Source organism: Drosophila serrata, unplaced genomic scaffold (genome assembly GCF_035046125.1).
Source record: "Drosophila serrata isolate PLE 108 unplaced genomic scaffold, ASM3504612v1 contig_241, whole genome shotgun sequence".
In the NCBI taxonomy this organism is placed as follows: Eukaryota; Metazoa; Arthropoda; class Insecta; order Diptera; family Drosophilidae; genus Drosophila; species Drosophila serrata.
Window position 1 is genome coordinate 3,487,320 of NW_028257139.1, and position 18,293 is coordinate 3,505,612.

At 35.7% G+C, this 18,293-nt stretch overlaps 1 protein-coding gene and 1 pseudogene across 1 annotated transcript; both read left to right on the forward strand.

The window, feature by feature from the left end:
- The first annotated feature begins 51 nt into the window (after positions 1-51).
- On the forward strand, positions 52-17,599 carry LOC110188571 (protein fem-1 homolog CG6966). The gene is made up of 5 exons (XM_020958332.2): positions 52-996; positions 14,955-15,315; positions 15,374-15,973; positions 16,044-16,836; positions 16,898-17,599. The coding sequence occupies exons 3-5, from the start codon at positions 15,834-15,836 to the stop codon at positions 17,081-17,083; spliced, it is 1,119 nt and encodes a 372-aa protein (XP_020813991.2). The 5' UTR covers positions 52-996; positions 14,955-15,315; positions 15,374-15,833; the 3' UTR covers positions 17,084-17,599.
- On the forward strand, positions 12,370-15,750 carry LOC147643914 (protein fem-1 homolog CG6966 pseudogene; annotated as a pseudogene).
- Positions 17,600-18,293: the final 694 nt, after the last annotated feature.

An 18,293-nucleotide genomic window follows, 5' to 3' on the forward strand; every position in this document is an offset into this window, starting at 1 on the left:
CTTTTACATTTTACATACTTTTAAATATAGCCAGATGTATTAGCTATAGATATAGCCAGAAATAAGCTCAACTGGCAACACCCTCAGCGCTATAAATACGAGTGCTGGCAAGCTTTTGAAAAAAAAAATTTTGACAACCGTACCGCTGCGCCGCGGAAATCGGAAAAGTCGTTACTGGAAGCAAAGCAAAACAAATTCGCGCGCTGTTTTCGGTTCGCATCACTTGAAATCGAAAAGGCAAATCAAATTTCCTGGCTGTCGGACGCGTGCTCTTCGAAAAACTCGGGGAATCTGATTTTGTGTTAAATGCGCGAATCGAAAAGCGTGTCAAGTGTTCTTGTGCGTGTTTTCTGGCTTCCAGTTTTGGCGATTTTTAGAGAGCCATAGTTCCAGTTTAAAAAATTAAAACGACCCGGAATCGCAGGAATTCGGAAAACGCATAAAAGAGCAGCAAATTTTCGTCTTCCTCAAAACAACGACGACGACGACGGCGAAAAGGCTAAAGAAAAGTGCGCAAATACATACGAAAGAAAGGCGAGGAAAATACGGAAGCGAGGCAATAAAAAGATCGACGAAAACGCAATTGTTATATATAATATATTCTCGTCTTTTGTGCAAGAAATCAACCACACGTCAAAAAATAAATTACTTGAAATAAAAAATAAAGGAAAAGAACAACCAGCCAGCAGCAGCAGCAACAAGAACAACAACAAAAGCATCCTCAAGAATCTCGCTCTTCTGCTCTTCACATCGCTCTCTGGCTGCGCTCCCTCTCGCTCTCTCTATCTATCTCTCTCTCTCTTGGCGAAGGCGGAGAAAGAAGGAAAGGAAACAACAAAATAAATCTTCTTTGCTGCCCAAACAACTAAAAGAAATAAATAAATTCTTAGCGAGAGCGCATTCTGCGGCATTTATGCAAACAGATTAATCGACAAAATGGATTATAAATTCATTGTTTTCAACGCTGCGCGGGACAATAATTTGCCCCAATTGAAGGTGAGATTTTTGTTCAAGTCCAGTTCGAATTGGAATTTCTTGACGAGCATTGGTTTTTTGTTATTGTTGTTTAGAAATCTCAGCTGCTGCTGTTGCTGAGACAGTGTTTTTTTAGCCTTGTGACTAATCAATAAAATTCTCCAGCACAAACACACACGCTCAGACACGCTCCCAGCACACACACACACTCACGCAACAAGCTCTCTCACTATCTCCCTCCCACCCCGCTAAGCCGAACACGCGCATGTTCTGCACCAGTGTTGGTCGAAATATGCAAATGTGGCCAGAAAAAAGCTAAATGATGTGAGAATACATAGAGGAGGATCTATATTATTTCGTAGTAATAGTATTTAAAAGAATTATAGAAAAAATCTGATTTATTAAACTTGTCAGTCCCTACGTTTTATAATGGTTTCATTGGTTGCTTAACGTACAAGTTTAAAAAATATTTCGATTGATCGATTTTAGCACCAAGAAAATTTAAGATACATGTATTCTAGGGACATTAAATTGATATTTTTATTTGTTATTTTTTTTAGGTGAAACAAAGTTTTTCAATTGTTATAAATAAGCCAAAAATGCATATTTTTCAACTCGGAAAGCTTTTCTGTGCTAGATTTTAGAAGCCAAACAAAACTGCATATTAAGTTTTGAAATTAAAAAAAACTAAATTTTATGCCAAATTATGACAATTTTAACGATGTAACCCCTTATCAAATTTTGAAATTAAAAAAAAAAATTCAAAATTTTTTTTTCAACCAGGCATATGTAGGTATAGCGAATCAGCTGTTGATGGTGATCAAGAATATACATATATGGCTTTATAGGGTCGGATATGACTCCTTCACTGTTTTTCAAGCTTAGGGCATAGTTAAATTTTTTTTTAGTATTTTCTACACACTTTCTTACTTCATTATTAAATTAAAAAAAATATTCTTAATATGAAATCAATGATTTAAATTTTATTTTAGCCACAAATCCGCTAAATGACTTGCTTTCAGGCAAAACAATAACAAGTACTTGTGGTTTGTGGGCGTTTCGGATGCGAAACTTTTTGCCTGCGACTGCAAGACTTGCCTCAGCACGCTCTTTGCATAACAAAAGTTCTTAAGTTTGGCCCAAGCTTTGCCACAAAGGCGGCTTGACATTGGCAAAATTAAGTAGAAACACAAACTGGCTGCAATTGGCGATGTTGCATTGACGCTAAGTTACGTTGTGGCCCCCACTTTAGTTATTGTTTTATATTTTTTGCCGCACTTTGTGGGTGTTTATTATTTAGTACGATTGTATAAGCGCTTATTAGTATGGGTTTGATTCTAAGTTTAGCAAAGCCATAGTTTGTGTGTGCGGCCCCCGTGCCTGCCATTTTCATAAATTAAACGTGAAATGGAAATTGGTTCGGCCGAGCAAATTGCAAGTGTAACGTAAAAAAAAAAAAAAAGAAAAATATATAGTCTGAAAATACTTGCATTTTTACAAAATGTAATATGAAAATGTGCTCTAGAAGTTATTTCTTAATTACTTGCGTTTATTAGTGTTGATTTAGCTTAGTTCTTGTAGTCAAGCAGTTTTGTATAGTTAAGGGTCTTATAAATAACCCAGGAACTATATATTACTCACATAGAATAAAGTAATTAATCAATTTATTTTGAGTATTGCCTGTTAAAAATATCAAAAATTAAGAATTTATTTCAATGAAACTACAAAAAAAAACAAAATTAATACAATATTTTGTAATACCCAAGGTTTCAAATACAGACTTCAATCTACTTTATAACATAAGAAGGAGAATCTTAATAATATTAGTTTGTATTATTTCATACAACTCAAATATTTTTTATGGGTTGAGTAAATTCTTTAAGCTAATTACACATATTTTCTTTGCTTTATGCTTTGCTTTTCACATTTTCCACAACGCTTGATTCATTTCCTTTGAGGGGCTTTATCTTATCAGCTCAGCGACTTTGCTTTTTGTGTATTATTCTGCTTATATTTTGTTTGTGTTAACCGATGAGTGCTCCAAATGCGTAGCAAGTATTTTTAACAATTTTATTTGATTGTTGTTTTTGGCCTGGGAGCCACGTTTGTGTCTCTTGGAACACGTTAATAACTGCCAACGAATTTCAACAGCTGAAATCACGTCGTCAGCGGAGGGAGTTCACTTCCGCGATAGTCACTTGCTGAGCGGTTCTACCCGTCTCTTTCTCCGGCCATATAACCCTCTCTTTCACTCATCCGCTTCAGTACCCCCCTCCCCGAACGCACTTTGCTTATTAAAATGATTATTATGCCGATCGTTGGGAACAAAGAGCCATTGCTCTGAGCTTTTGTCCCCCGCTGCTCAGCTTGGCTTCCTTTGGCAGTCGCTGCTTCTGCTTCTGCTTCTTTCAATTATCCTTGAAAGCGTTCAATCACTCCAATTTGGAAGGCTCGACACTCTGCACCGAGCGAAATAAATATAACCAGTATTCATATTTTATTCTAATCACTCGATTCTGATGAACCCGGAAATGAGCTTTGCTTCTGTGATCAATTTAAATGTGTGATATATTATTTATAATATATTTTATTAGAAAGAAACTAGTTTATCCTAATCGTTTGAAAATAATAAATATTTAAAGCCTTAAAAAAACATGTTTGAAAACCAGATTCGAATAAAACAAATTTTGAAAGCGAATTAGCCAATTCACAAAAGTTGAACTTGAACTTGAAGATTACTTCAAATTAGATAAGGAGAATGCCCAAAGATGAACTTTTTATAAATGGATTTTCAATTGGTTTAAGTTCAATTAAAAGCTCAACGTTTTTTCCCCGACTGCATTGACGAGCTGGAAATTCATGTTCGTTCTCGGTTTGGTTTCGTTTCATCAAAACTTCCTGAATTTACCCGGGGCTCGACCCTGGAAATGTGTCATTTAAGGGGTGTGAGTTTTCAGCGGTCGATTGTAGGGATTGCTTACTAGTCCCCCCACAAATGGAATAAGTAAATATATACTATATACTATATATATATACTTATGCCCCGAAATAGCTTTAAGTTTTTTTTTTTTATTTTTGTGTATGGGCTGCTGCATTTAATGCTCCAAATGCGAGAGGGAGCGAGGCAACCAGCGCTCGATGGTGCAACATGTTCTAGCCTTCGCCTCATAGAACTGGTTTTTCTGGCTCCGTCGTTGTTTATATTTGTTCCAAAAATAACAACAAACAACAACAACAAAATAAGACAGAGAGCGGAAAACAACAACGCACAGAAAAAACACCTTACCGAAGAGTTTTTTTGGACGTACACGAAGTTGAAGTGCCACTTAAAGTTGAGTAAAAACACACAACGAAATATTTCTGTGTTCTTCCTCCACTTCTACTGCTTCTTCCTTCTCGTTTTTCCCCTCACTTCCCCACTTCCCACCTCGTTTTTGGGGTTTCATCTTGGGGCAATGTGATATGGGGACGGATCGGATGATTGATGGATGGTCTGTGCGGGTGGAGGAGAATGGGAACGGAACTGGACCAACTCTGATCTCTTCGATAACTCAATAGAAACTTTTCTAGAAACTTTGTCCATTGAAGTGAGCTCAAATTTTTATATTTTGCAATTTCAAGTTAAAAAAAAAATAGAGAAAATAACTTCGGGAAGTCGAAGTTTATATACCCTTCTAGTTGCAATTAAATTATAGCATCAAAACGGAAATTGATCATAACTAAGATAAAAAAAATTGCATTCTTTGCATCGATTTCTTAATCTGATAATTTTCATAACAAATCAAAGTTTAAAAAACTCATAACTCAGTCAAAAAAGCATATATTTTAATTCTGAAAGCTTTTCATGTCAGTTTTTAATAGGTTAAAATAAAAAAAAATAAGATTTTTGAAAATTTTAACGATATAACCTCTTATCTTTTTTTTGAAAACTGAAACATTTTTGATTTTTTTTTTTATCCGGACATAGCTATATCGATTCGGCTGTTGATGCTGATCAAGAATATATATGATTTATAGGGTCGGAAATGACTCCTTCACACCGTTACACGTTGCTGACTAAGATTGTAATACCTTGAAAGGGTATGAAAAGACGAAATTCTGATAAATAGTTTAGTTTAGTTTATAAATATAATTGAACTATTTATTTTACATATTTTTTTTTTAATATTTCCGAAACCTTGTATTTGTAGTTTCCTTACTTAAAAAGTCGTTATCAGAGCAGTAATTATTAGGTATATTATTATTATAATGATGCATACGTATGAATTAATATACTATATTATACTAATATATATATAGTTAATAATTGTACTATTTATATAAATATTACATTTAATATCACACGTGTCATTTTAATTTCCCCAGTATTATTTTTACTTTGTATTTGTTAATTGTCTACATTTCATTGAGCTGGTAAACTTTAACCCTTTAGGCAAGTTGTTTATCTAAGGTTCAACGACTAATTTCAGCTATAACTGCCTTAAATGAAATTAATTACGTTTAACCTTAGGATAGCTGGGTTCAATGATCTTGATTATTTATCTGGAAGTCAAAAGAGAACAAAGCAACAATTAATAGTATACAATTTTGGTTCGGATACAATTTAAGCTCTTATTCCAGCTAACTAGTTCTTGAAAGATACAATAAATTGTATCTTTACTTTATATTGTATTTAAATTAAACTTAAGTGACTGATCACTAGACTGTTTAATTTCTAATACTTTATTCATTGGTTACAAATGTTTAACCTTGCAATACGTAAGCAATTGACCAAAACTGATTAATTATTCTCATTTGGAACTCATTAAGTATGTAGTAATTTGTTGTTTCTTGATGATTTTAATTACATGCAAAGCAAAATTCGAAAAGTCCGTTCCAATTCAAGAAAAAAAAAAACACACACACTTCAATCAGGCAACGTTTCTTGAGCGTTTTCAAAACATTTGCCAAGGCATAACATTAAAGATAATTCCATGTACATTTAGTTATTTATTTTTCTCATTTGCTGTTCGCTTTTCGTTTTTTTTTTTATTTTCTTGTGTTTCTATGCAAAAAACCTAAAAACCGAACATTGATTTTGGAGTTGGTCAACAGCTGTTTCTTATTTCTTATTTTTGGGGTTGAGGTTGATTCTTTTGCTTTGCCGGTTTGTTGAAGTAACCTCAAAATGCAAAATGGTTTTTTATATTTCTTTTAGTTTTCTTACTTGGATTTTGTTTAAGTTTAGCGGCATTTTATTGCCTTTTAGTCTGAGCTTGGGACCTGCTTCTCCTAATTTTTGTATTTTTACGTCAATGTTTTTTTATTTTTCTACTGGCTTGCCATTTAACTGCTTCTTGATTATTAGTTTTCAATGGTGTGTGTAAGGTCAGAGCCAATCTTGCTGGTTTACTTTGACTCGAATTCTCTGTGGATGTTGGTGTTGTTGATGGTGTTGGTGTTTTTGTTGGTGTTGGTGGTGTTGGTGTTTCTGTTGGTGTTGATGTTGGTCTTTGTCATTCGCTGGCACTGTGGCCATTGGTCCCCAGTAAGTCGAGAATATTTACTCACTTCAACAAGTCTTTAACAATTGCGGTAAAAGTAATAGGTACAACAAAGAAAGATATTACTGAAAAATACTTGATATATTTCCCTATCCTTTAGATACATTTTTTTAGTATAAAAAAGTGAATATTTCATATAAAATATGCCCATAAAATGAATATAAATATACTTTCATTTCTCCTTAAATAAGTTTTTGTTTAATTAGTTGTAAAATATTGAAAATGTTGTCTTGATTGCTAATATTTTAAATAAACATCTCAAGAATTTTATTTTTCTATACCTATTTATTGGCTACAATTTAATCCCTAAACCTCTGACTCTTGGTGTATGTTTAATTTTCTACATATAGAATGAGATATAGAGCCCAAGCATCTGTAGTCAAGAGAGGAAGCCAACAAGAACAACATCAACAACTATGTACAGGCGGACAAGGAAGGGCAATTAACAGCAAAACAAAGATAACGAAACAATTGAAACCAAAGAGAGAAATAAATAGATACATAGATACAAAAGCCCAGTTTAAATGCGGTGCGTGTTCTGTGCTTATATATATATAATGATAGCGTTCATTGGCATTATCTCCAAAGTGTTTTTGTTTGCCATTGGAGATTCCTGAAGTCTCTTTTTTGTTTTCCTACAATTTAAAGGGGTTTTTGTTTTGGTCTATGCACTGCAAAAAAAGCATTAAGAATTCCTGCATTGATTGTGTGGCAATATCGAGAAACCGTTTCACCCGTCTGACCATATTTGGTCCCAACGTATAGAATAGTTTTGCAACTTTTGGCAAGCTTTTCGGGGGAATTATGCAATCGCTATATGGAGCGAAACTTGGCGGTAGGAAGTGCTAAAACAAGTTGCCAAATACCCCAAGTAGAACCTCTTAATGAAGCTAAACATTTGGCCGGCTCTTATAGATTTTTTAAATGAAACAGTTGTTGCACCACATCTCGTTATTTAAAAGCTTTTTTTTTTAATAGAGAACATTCGAAGGGTAATTTATTCGTAACAGAAGCTTAGCAATTGCTCTGGTAAATAAAAACCTACTCCCAACTATAGAGGTAGTAAAATTAGTAAAACAAATTTAGACTCCATATTTGAACAATCTAAGGGGAAGGAAGTATAATGCAGACTATAATGACAGCTGTTTTAAATGTCGTAAAAATTCGGTGACCTCTTTTGGCCAAACACAGCCAAGCACTTAAATTCAAATAGCAATAATAATAATAATTTCGTGAAGGTGACATCCGGATTTGAAGTTTAACAACCCGCGTAATTAACCATGACTATTGAATAACCTTGAGATACGAACGTACTACTTCTAGGTAACGTATCTTTTCGTTCAGTGCATTCTTATCGCAAATCTTAACTATTTACGATGTCAACAAGGAAAAGCAAAGACAAAGGAATGCACTTGTAATTGATTTAATTTAGTTAATTTTAAAGAAATGTATCTTATTTTAATAGTACAAAATTTTCTTATACTCTGTAAATAAACTTGGACTGAAAATGCTTTTAAATTGTTTGTCAAGTATAGATTTCCCCTTATAATTCAGCTCCAGGTATCAATGTTTTTGTTTACTTCTGTTTGCTCTTTCACTTTGTTCTGCGATCCAAGTTCTCAAGTTCATTGCACGATTAACTAAATCAACAAAACGTAGGAAAAAGTCGTGTGGGACTCATAAAGTATTCAAGAAATATAATCGTTAATCTAAAGGGAAATATAAAGAAAGAAAGCCGCAATGTCAAGAAGAGAGTTGTGGGTAAAGTATTTGTTCTTATCTTCTGAATTCAATCCCCATCTGCTATCACAATGTTTATGTTTGCTCAGCGTTATGCGAGCGACACTTATCTCTTCGCAAAAACAAAAAAAAAAAAAAGAACAGAATAAAAATAATCCCATCGATATAGGAGTACACCTGCACCGGCGACAGATATGCTTAAATTTTCCACGCTTGATTTAATGAATTAGTATTTTTCCATGTGTCTAAACAGCCTTGACCTTGACACTGCCGGTTGGGCTCTAATCTGAACCCTTTCATTGAACCAGTTTTGATGGTCTCACCTTTAGAGATGCTCCGTTAAAAGCACCGTTGACCTCAAAATTTGTTGGTGATGCTGCGACGGCGCAGTCTGATATTGACGTTGTGATGCTGTTTGCACTGAGAGAAATTGTATTACAATTTGCCTTTAGAAATTGATTTATATTAAAATACATTTATAGAAAAAATATATACTAATAAATTGTGTTCAATACTTCGTAATCTTTGATTATTTTAATGAAGTAATAGTGAAATGGATCGTATTATATAATATGATGTATATTTTCTATACTCTTCAGGGTATTTATATTCTAGTCAGAATCTTGCAACATACATATAGATAGTATTATATACATATATATCTGTATTAAAAACCGAAGTAATCTAGCTTTGTCCGATAGAAGAAGAATGTTTCTTAAAGATAATATTTTGAAAATTCAATTAAAATTTTAAATTCAATATGCTTATTTGTATACCTTATAAGAACTTAGTCAGAAGGGTTTTTTAAATTTAAATTTTGACAGATTTCTGCAAAGTGTATACAAATTTCAGCTCCCAAAGTTAGCTTACTTTCTTGTTACGAATTTTTTCTCCCAGCTTAGACTGCTATACCAAGTGATAATTGTTTAATAAACAGAGTAGCAACAGTTTTTACTCGATAAATAAGTATATATTGGTTTAAGTACTCTCTAAATCATTCCTAGTGCAGTAATTTCTCATCTCCTATTTTTAATACATTTTCCTGGGCTTCTTTCTGATGGGCAATCTTCTTGTCAAATTGTCTGCTGCCACCCACGCTTTTTGGCCAAAAGCTTTGGCTTCTGTCACCCTTGAGCCGGCTGCACAGACGCGTCTGTGGCTAAAGCTAACAAATAAACCAAATAATTTAGCCCAGACACGGCTTGACTGATTTGAATAGACCAGCATTGGGCACCGTACCCCTAGCCACGGATTTCGCACCGCACATGGTCAGTGTTCAGTTGAATGGTCGATCGGTCGAACGGCATCCCAAATTGAATTATATATCGGAGTTGGATGACCAAGTCGATGAAGTCGGTTGAACTTGAGGCTTTGAGCGTTCGTCTACTTGCATATCATCGACATTGAACTCGTTCAATGTCAAAATTATAATAAATTATGCGTATATGAATGGCACAGACACTTGAAGAAATTATGGTAGGCTAAAAAAAATAATATAATATATTTTATTTAAAGAAACCTTTAAAGGAAACTTGTCAGTTTTAGTTAAGACCTTAAAGTGTAAATAAAAATGTATCATTAATATTTCATAAAATATAAAAACATTATCGAAAGAAAGCACTCATTAGGAGAGATGCAAATGAAATCAAAGAAACTCCACAATTTATTACTACTCCATTAAAATTCTTTAAATATATTATATATAGTTTCCTGGACTTACAACTAAATATCTTTTAACCAAAAATTAGTCTAAATTTTTTCCCTGTGCCTTGGAGAGATATTCAAATCGGTCAAAGCAGAAAATTGATCACAAAGCGAAACGACCAACTAACAATTCACACACAAAAAAAAAAAACACAACAAAAACATGGCTAAAATAGCAGCAACAAAGCCAACTTCAGTGGCTAACAACAACAACAACAATAACAATGGAAAGTTGTTGATTGTTTATTACACGGAAACGAACAATTTTTGTTGTTGTTGCTGTTGTTTGTTTGTTTGGTCGTGCTGTTGCCTTAATTTAATAGCTGTGTTTAGGCCGCTTTAACTTGACATTTGTGCATAGCGGTAAAAATGTGTTCAAGGTGTTTCCACTCTCCTTTTTTTTGCCTTTGAATTTGAGAACAAATATGTGAAATGTAAAAAAACAAAAATAATACATAAATACCTTGGGAAATTGTTATTTATCGCCAGTGTTATTATTGTTGTTTTCACATTTCCCCAATTTGCCAAACAACCCAGGAACAGAGAACAAATTAAAAAGAGATTTATTTTCACAATTTTGTGGAAGTGAAATTTCTCATGTTTTTGTTTTATTTTTTCTGGTGCAAGGTTAAATATAGGAATTAAGAAAATAAATTAACTTTGACTAGCTGCATTTGCTCTTGGCCAATTTTGTTGGAATATTCATAAGCTTTGCGGGGATCTTTTCCGTTTTTCGGGGATTTCATGTGAGTGTCTTGCCTTAAAATTCTAAGGAAAAATAAACAAGAATTTATCGGTGAAATGCACTTTGTGGTTACATGGGAGACAAGGCAAATGTGAATATACTAAATTCTAAGTAATGTTTACGCAAAGTAAAACTACTTGGAATATAAATTACAATCAAGTATCAGAACATACCATATACGTTTATGGCTAAAATAAATATTAATAGATGCAGAGAATGTCTGAGTATTGATCTTGTATAAATTGCATGAAGTACATGAAGTTTGCATAGCAAATATCAATTTAACAATTGAATTTAATGGATTTACTGCTCACTTTTTATTTATCTTTCAATTATCAGTTCATAAATGATGCAAAATTGAAGGACTTAAGTTTTTACCCCATTAAGCAGGGTCTTTCCCATTGTTTGTTACTTTTTTATTCCTTAGCAACCTTCGCCTACTTAGCATAATTAAATTAAAGAAAACATTTAGCAAGTGAAGACTTTCCCATAATTTTCTTCAATTTCTTGATTGAATTTCGTATATTTTTTTTATTCTTTCGAGTCAGGCAATAAGGCCACTGAACCAATATCGACGGGGTCACATCTATTATAGCATAATGCTTAGTAACCTGAGCACAATTGATTGATTTTCCTCCACCGGCTGCTACATCCGCTACCGTTTCTTTCCGCCCAGAACCCCCCCCCCCCGTGGCCCTGCCACGCCCCTACCCTACCATTTAGTACCGCCCACAATTCACGTGCCGTTTGATTTCTGTGCCACACGGACTGCCCCCTTCCCCATTGTCAGATTGACTTTTCATTTCGTTTGAAGCTTCTTTCGGCTTTTGGGCCCGAGTAACAAGGTTAAATGATGGCCAAAAGAGCAAAAAAAAATGCACGGAGAATTGAGCAAATAGTGCTTATATGACACTAGACTAAAATTAAATAATATATTAGGAGTTTAAATGATTTCAATACTATATTTCTTGGAGTAAGAAGCAGTGAAGCAGTTTTCTAATATTTATTAACATTTGTAGATTTTAATACAAATTTTCAAGCTTTTTAAACCATCTAGTATTAAGTTTTACCCATTGTTTTTATTGTTACAAAATATGTATTTAATTTCCTTAATATTTCAATTATTACTGGCTTATTTTAATCTTAATTAGTTACACAAACAACAAGCTGATTCATCGCTGTCAAATCATAAATTGGAAATCATAATGAATGGATCAGAAGCCGGAAAAAAGGGGAGAGAACAGCTGCTGCTGCTGATGATGATCAATATCGCCTCGGGAGGGTTCGAAAGCGAAAAGTTCAACCAGTCAATAATAATGCGGATGAGGGGGAAATGAGGCGTCGCTGTAAACATATTTCAGCTTTTGCTTTTGCAAAATTAATGCGTAATTTTCATTGTTCAATTTGCTTGCGCATTGCACTTGTTGTGTTCCGTTGCGAATATAGCTCAATAATCGGTGTTTTCAAAAAAAGGAAAGAAATACGTTTTCTGCTTAATAGTCGTGCCAAAAATGTTTTTCTTTATTTTTATTTTGACTGCTTTCTTTTGTTTTGGTTTTATTTCTATATAGATATATATATATTTTTTTTTTTCGTTCTTGTCACGCGCACGAGGCGCTGATTGGCGGGGCGTTTGAGTGGTTTATGGGGTTAAGGAAAAGAATGCCGACGTCGGGTGACGAAAGCAATAATATCGAGACCAAGAAAATGGCCAAAAGAAAATTCTCTTCACAGAAAGTAGGAAGCAATCAAAGAAAGTCTGCTTTTTAATAGCAAAAAATAAACAAAACGAAAAGGATCCAATAAAAACAATACATTAAAACTTAATTGGGTTAAATAAATTGAGTTATTGAAACCATTTATTAAGACTCATGTGCAAAAATTACAAAAAAAAACGTATAATTTGTTATATAATGAAATCAATTAAAAATACAGCTAGTAGTTTAATTATATTATTTATTACCAATTAGTAAATAGAATTAAACCAAGCTCTAAATAATGTTGTTTAAATAAATTCAAACCAAAATGTATATATTTTTTACAGTAATCATTTTATCAAAAATCAATTTCACAGATATAAATACATTTACTTTACTTATAATTAAAAATTAAATACATTTAGAATTAATAAGCGTGAAGTTACGTAATTTGTGAGAGAACAGAAGGTATAATTTCTTGTTATAATATTTTTTCTACCAAAGATTGTCGAACTTGTCTGGTTGGACTGTAGCGAAAAAAAAGCCGTGCGGCATTCACAAGGTCTTTTGTTCCTCCCCAAACCCCCCACATGTTGTTTTTTTCGGCTGGCATCTTTTATCACGGCTTCTCCTATTTGCTTTTATCTCGTTTCTGGTTCTATGCAATCAGAGGCGGTGGCTGGGAGGGGTTATTGGGTTGTTGATGTCGATTCTTGGGTGAGACACACACACATATTGAAGAATGCTCTAATTGAATTTGATGGGTTGACATTATGCTTTTGTTTCTTGTCAAGGTTTTCTTCCCTATAAGTTGTATTTCCTTAAAATTTACTTTTACACATTAAATATATTAATTAAAAACGTATCTTAGATCAATTTTTAAAGTAAGAATAAATATGACAATGAGATAAATTATAGAAAGTAAAAAAGAAACTGAAAACAAAATATAAGAACTACTTGTTGCTAATTAATTCCATGTTGCGCAACATATTTCTAGCAACATTGTGTCTTTCAACTGCCTTCAGGAGTGTTTCATTAAAGTTTTTAATAAATTTGAGCTTATTAAAATTAGAAATTTGTTTTAAATGAGAAGTAAATGTAAACATTTAAATTTCTATTAAGCAACTTAATACTTCAATGATTTTAAAAACTCTAGAAATGATAGTTTCTGTGTAGGAATATGGAAATTGATTTTAATTTGTATAGAAATAATTATATGTAAATTGTTGTTGATTCCTTTGTGGCTTTAATCTATTCTCCGTAGCCAATCTGGCGACCAGCTCCGAGGCACCCCACCCCTAAGCATCACCACCCCCCACCCGCCTTGCACGCGCTGACAAACAACATAATTAGCATAAGGCGAAAATGAGACACGTTTGACATAAATGAATTTCAATTTCATATCAGACTGGAAGTCGAGAGACAACTATGTAAAAAAATATACAAATTATAAGCTTGCTAGACAACTGAGTGTGAGAGCAGCTGATTGCTAGCAATATTTATATATATATATATATATATCTCCGATTCTCTTATCTCCCCATGTGCCTTTTCCCCGCCCCATTTTATTATCTCTTGTTCAGGTGGCCTGAGTTTTTTCCCTCTCTGTCAGCGAATCGCTTTGTTCGTCTTCATTTTGTTTGGAAGCAATTATAAATTATTATCAATATATTTTCATTGATTAAATTTATATAATATATATATAGAAACGCAGCTAATTGGAATTGTTATGTGATTTGGGATCTGTATCAAGAGAAACGTAATGCATATATCAATGTGGAACTAGTGATAATGCATTGATAAGGCTATATAATATTGATAAAATGTATACACAATTTTTGAGGTAATAACAAGTGCATTTCCCATGACGAAAACAATAAAAAACCAAAATCCAGCTTAGATCGGAAAATGATTCAACATAAAACTCGTTTTATTTTGCTAATAAGTTTTAAAGTTTAAAGAGGTTTAAAGAGAGTTACGTAATCAAATGTTCGAGAAAAAGGTTCTAGAACCCATATTATTGAATCTGTTGATTCCACAAAATAGTTTCTAGTTCATAAAAGCCTAATAACAATACATTTTATAATAATTCTCAGCAAGTTCTTATCTGCATAATGTTTGTAGAAATGTTTTTATTCATAATTCTACATAAATTAATATGTAATCTCCACAAGCAAACAAATATAAAATAATATTAATTCAGTGAAAATATGTACGTCACTAACTAAAATCACTAAATCATATTTTGATTGGATTTATTTTCTTGAATTTTTTCTAATTTGTCATTAAATAATACAAATATTATTAGTAAAAGAATAATATCATTTATTTTCATGTTGTATAGAGCGATAGTATTGTGATAGTATCGGTAATGAACCAGAAACCATTTAAAAAATCTCGATGGCGCCATAACACTTATACATGACGCCTTAGTTTGTGCTTTTGCCCTATTTAAAAACGAATAAATTATCAGATAAGGCTGACCGATTAAGAGATGCTCTACTTTGCTCTATATATTTAACCCAGATTCTTTTCCTTTTCTAATTACAGGCCACACTATGCAACAAAAGTGCCAGCGAAGTGGGCAGCCTGATCTCGGCAAAAGTGAACGGAGCCACCCCGTTGGTCATCTCATGCCGCAACGGACATTACGACATTGTAGAATACCTATTGACAAAGTGTCGGGCCAATGTGGAACAAGTGGGTTCGGTTAGCTTTGACGGTGAGCCCATCGAGGATGCCCCACCGCTGTGGTGCGCAGCGGCCACCGGTCACCTGGGCATCGTGAAGATGCTCGTCCGTCGGGGGGCGAATGTGAACAGCACCACGAGGACAAATTCCACACCACTGAGAGCCGCCTGCTTTGACGGACATTACGAGATTGTTAAATATCTGGTGCATCATGGAGCGGGTAAGTCAAGGATATAGATATCTTATCGAATAGTTAATAATTACCTAATCTCTTGCAGACTTTGAGGTGGCGAATCGACACGGACACACCTGCCTGATGATCGCCTGCTACAAGGGTCATTTCCGCATCGCTCAGTATCTGCTCTCCCTAAATGCGGATGTCAATCGGTGCAGCGTCAAGGGAAATACTGCGTTGCACGATTGCGCAGAATCGGGATCCCTACGAATACTGCAACTGCTTCTTAAACACGGCGCCACCATGGATGTGGACTACTATGGAATGACGCCGTTGCTGGCGGCCAGTGTCACCGGTCATATGCCCATTGTGGAGCACTTAATCACACTGCCCTGTGTGAGCAGGGAGTCTAGGATTCATGCTCTGGAGCTGCTGGGGCCACATATGTGGATAGGAAGCGAGATTTGGCTGCGGCACTAACACTGTGGCGTCGAGCCCTCGAAGAGCGGGCTGTGGAACCGCCGCTGTTGAAGAAGGTGCAGGAGGCAGTGCCAGCATACGAGATGGTGCGTGAGGTGACCACTGTGGAGGAGCTGGAGGAAATGGTTCTTGACCCGGACGAGATGCGGATGCAGGCATTGGTTATAAGACAGCGAATCCTTGGACCCACGCACCCGGACACCAGTTACTACATCCGTTACAGGTTTGTGAATGTGATGATTTCACTGAATGTTGCAAGGATTTACAACTTATATTTGTGTGATTTTTTCCAGGGGTGCCAGCTATGCGGACGCTGGACGCTTTGACCGCTGCATTGAGCTCTGGTCTTATGCCCTGACCATGCAGCAGAAGATCCTCCAGCCGCTCAGTCCGATGACGCAATCTTCCCTGCTGTCCTTTGCCGAACTCTTTAGCTTCATGCTGGTCGAGGCCGGTCGCCCGCTGCCCAGGGGTCGAGTTGTTCCGCCCATCGAGGCGGACGGTATGCTGACGATCTTCTACAAGGCAGTGAAGGAGGTGGAGCGAGGTCAGGCCTTCACGCTGGAGCAGCAAAAGGATCAGCAGCAACCGCAGAAGCAAATGCCGACCGCTGACAAGTCGCCATCATGCTCGGCATCATCTTCCTCCTCCTCATCATCCACCTCTTCGACGACGTTGCTTTCAGCGCATCAGCACGATTGCAATCGTGATCCAAATGCCCTGAGTTGCACCATGATAAGTGCCATTCACATAGGCTGTCTGCTGAGCTCGCTGCTGGACACCGAGACCCTGACCCCGGAGATGCGTCAACAAGTGATGAGAGCCCTTTACCGCCTGAATCGCTTGAAGGTGCGCGTTCGGTTTGACCGAACGGCCCTGCACTATGCCTGCTATCGGGAGGGCACGCTGGCCGGCCGCTATCCCTCCTGTCAGTTTCCATCAGTGACGCTGGCGAAGGCCCTGCTGGAAGTGGGAGCAGATCCGAATGCCATCGATGATGCGGGCAATACCCCTCTGCATTTGGCCACCATGCAGCCCTATGTGGAGCCCCTGTCGCACATTCTCCTAGAAGGCGGAGCGCATTTGGTATACAGTTAATTAGAATAAAACCCAAAATTCATACTAAAACATTGCTTAACTTTTGCAGGACACCAAAAACCATGCGGGCGAGACATTTGAGAGTCTGCTGGCTCCCACGCCGATGCATAAGGTCATCGATCCTATGAAGTATACGACGCTGGCGTGCCTGGCAGCAAGGACGATCAAGAAACATAACATACGCTATGAGGACACGGTGCCGGCAACGCTGTTCGAGTTCATCGAGCTACACTAGAGGCCAGGATCGGGAACGAGGACTGAACGAGAGTCAAGCACTCAATTCATTTAATCGCTCAATCGCCTGCCCGCCCGCCATCCATTAAATAATACCTAAAGTAATACTAAACGACTACCGTCTACACACACTGTATATTTAGAGATGGAGAGAGAGTTCGAAACTATGCTGAATGGAAGTGGAAACGGACTGGAAACGGACTGGAAACTGATTTGTGATGTTAGCAAGCGAAGTGCCTGGGGGAATCGATGGACAACCGATCAGGCTGATGAAACGACGATGAGCGTCAAAACCACTAACAACGATAACAAAACAGAAGCCACTACAATGAAGCAAACAAACAGCAACAAACGAAGGAATAATGCAATGAAAACTTCTAGAAGAGATAACCTACTGTCTTTGAATTTTGCTTTGCTTTGCAAAAAATGTGTTGCAAACTTTGTTTTTGTAATTATGTGTTCTTGCTACTTTGCTATTTTATATATGAATTATAATTAAAACTGAATACTGAATGTACATGTAATATATATATATATAAATGACCCAAAGCCTGGGCGTGATCGAGCAGCTTAATATTAATTAACCGGCGCACAAGGCCGGCAACTCCTCAAAGCTGCAGCGATCACGCCCAAGCCGAGGAAAACCAAAATAATAACTTAAAAAACAAAAAAACAAAAAAACATAAATACCGGCCACCAACCTCTCACAGACACACACACACACACAAGTGATGCGTTTTGTTTATAAACGAGAAAACTAAGTTTTGGAAATATACAAAATGTAATTAACAAAAAATTAACTATTTGTTTTTACGTGGTGCCACCCAAAGCAATAACTTTTAGAGACTAAATTGGATATTTTTGAAGGAAAATCTTTAAATTATTTGAAAGATTACACTGATGGCTAGAAAAAGTGTACACTTCTTGGAGGAACTAGGAACAGTTGCTGAATATATGGAGTAGCGAAGGCTTTAAGTTTGTGAATTGGTTGGAATATTATTCTGAGAACAATTTTAAAGACAAGGTTATCTAGTAATAATATGAATTCTAGTGGAAATTAATTGAGCAAAAGATGAATTAACGACCTATTCACCAAGAATTTATTAGAATTTATAATATTTTACCTCTAGAACAAATTGATATCAATTTAATGCAGCAAAGTCCAAGTCATTATCACTTTTCTAGCCAACAATGTGTAATGAAATGCAGTT

Excerpts from the sequence above, each read along its gene's own strand:
- LOC110188571 (XM_020958332.2), top strand. The coding sequence starts at position 15,834 with ATGGTGCGTGAGGTGACCACTGTGGAGGAGCTGGAGGAAATGGTTCTT. Across the intron at positions 15,974-16,043 it reads AGTTACTACATCCGTTACAG|GGGTGCCAGCTATGCGGACG; the intron begins GTTTGTGAATGT and ends GATTTTTTCCAG. Across the intron at positions 16,837-16,897 it reads TAGAAGGCGGAGCGCATTTG|GACACCAAAAACCATGCGGG; the intron begins GTATACAGTTAA and ends TAACTTTTGCAG.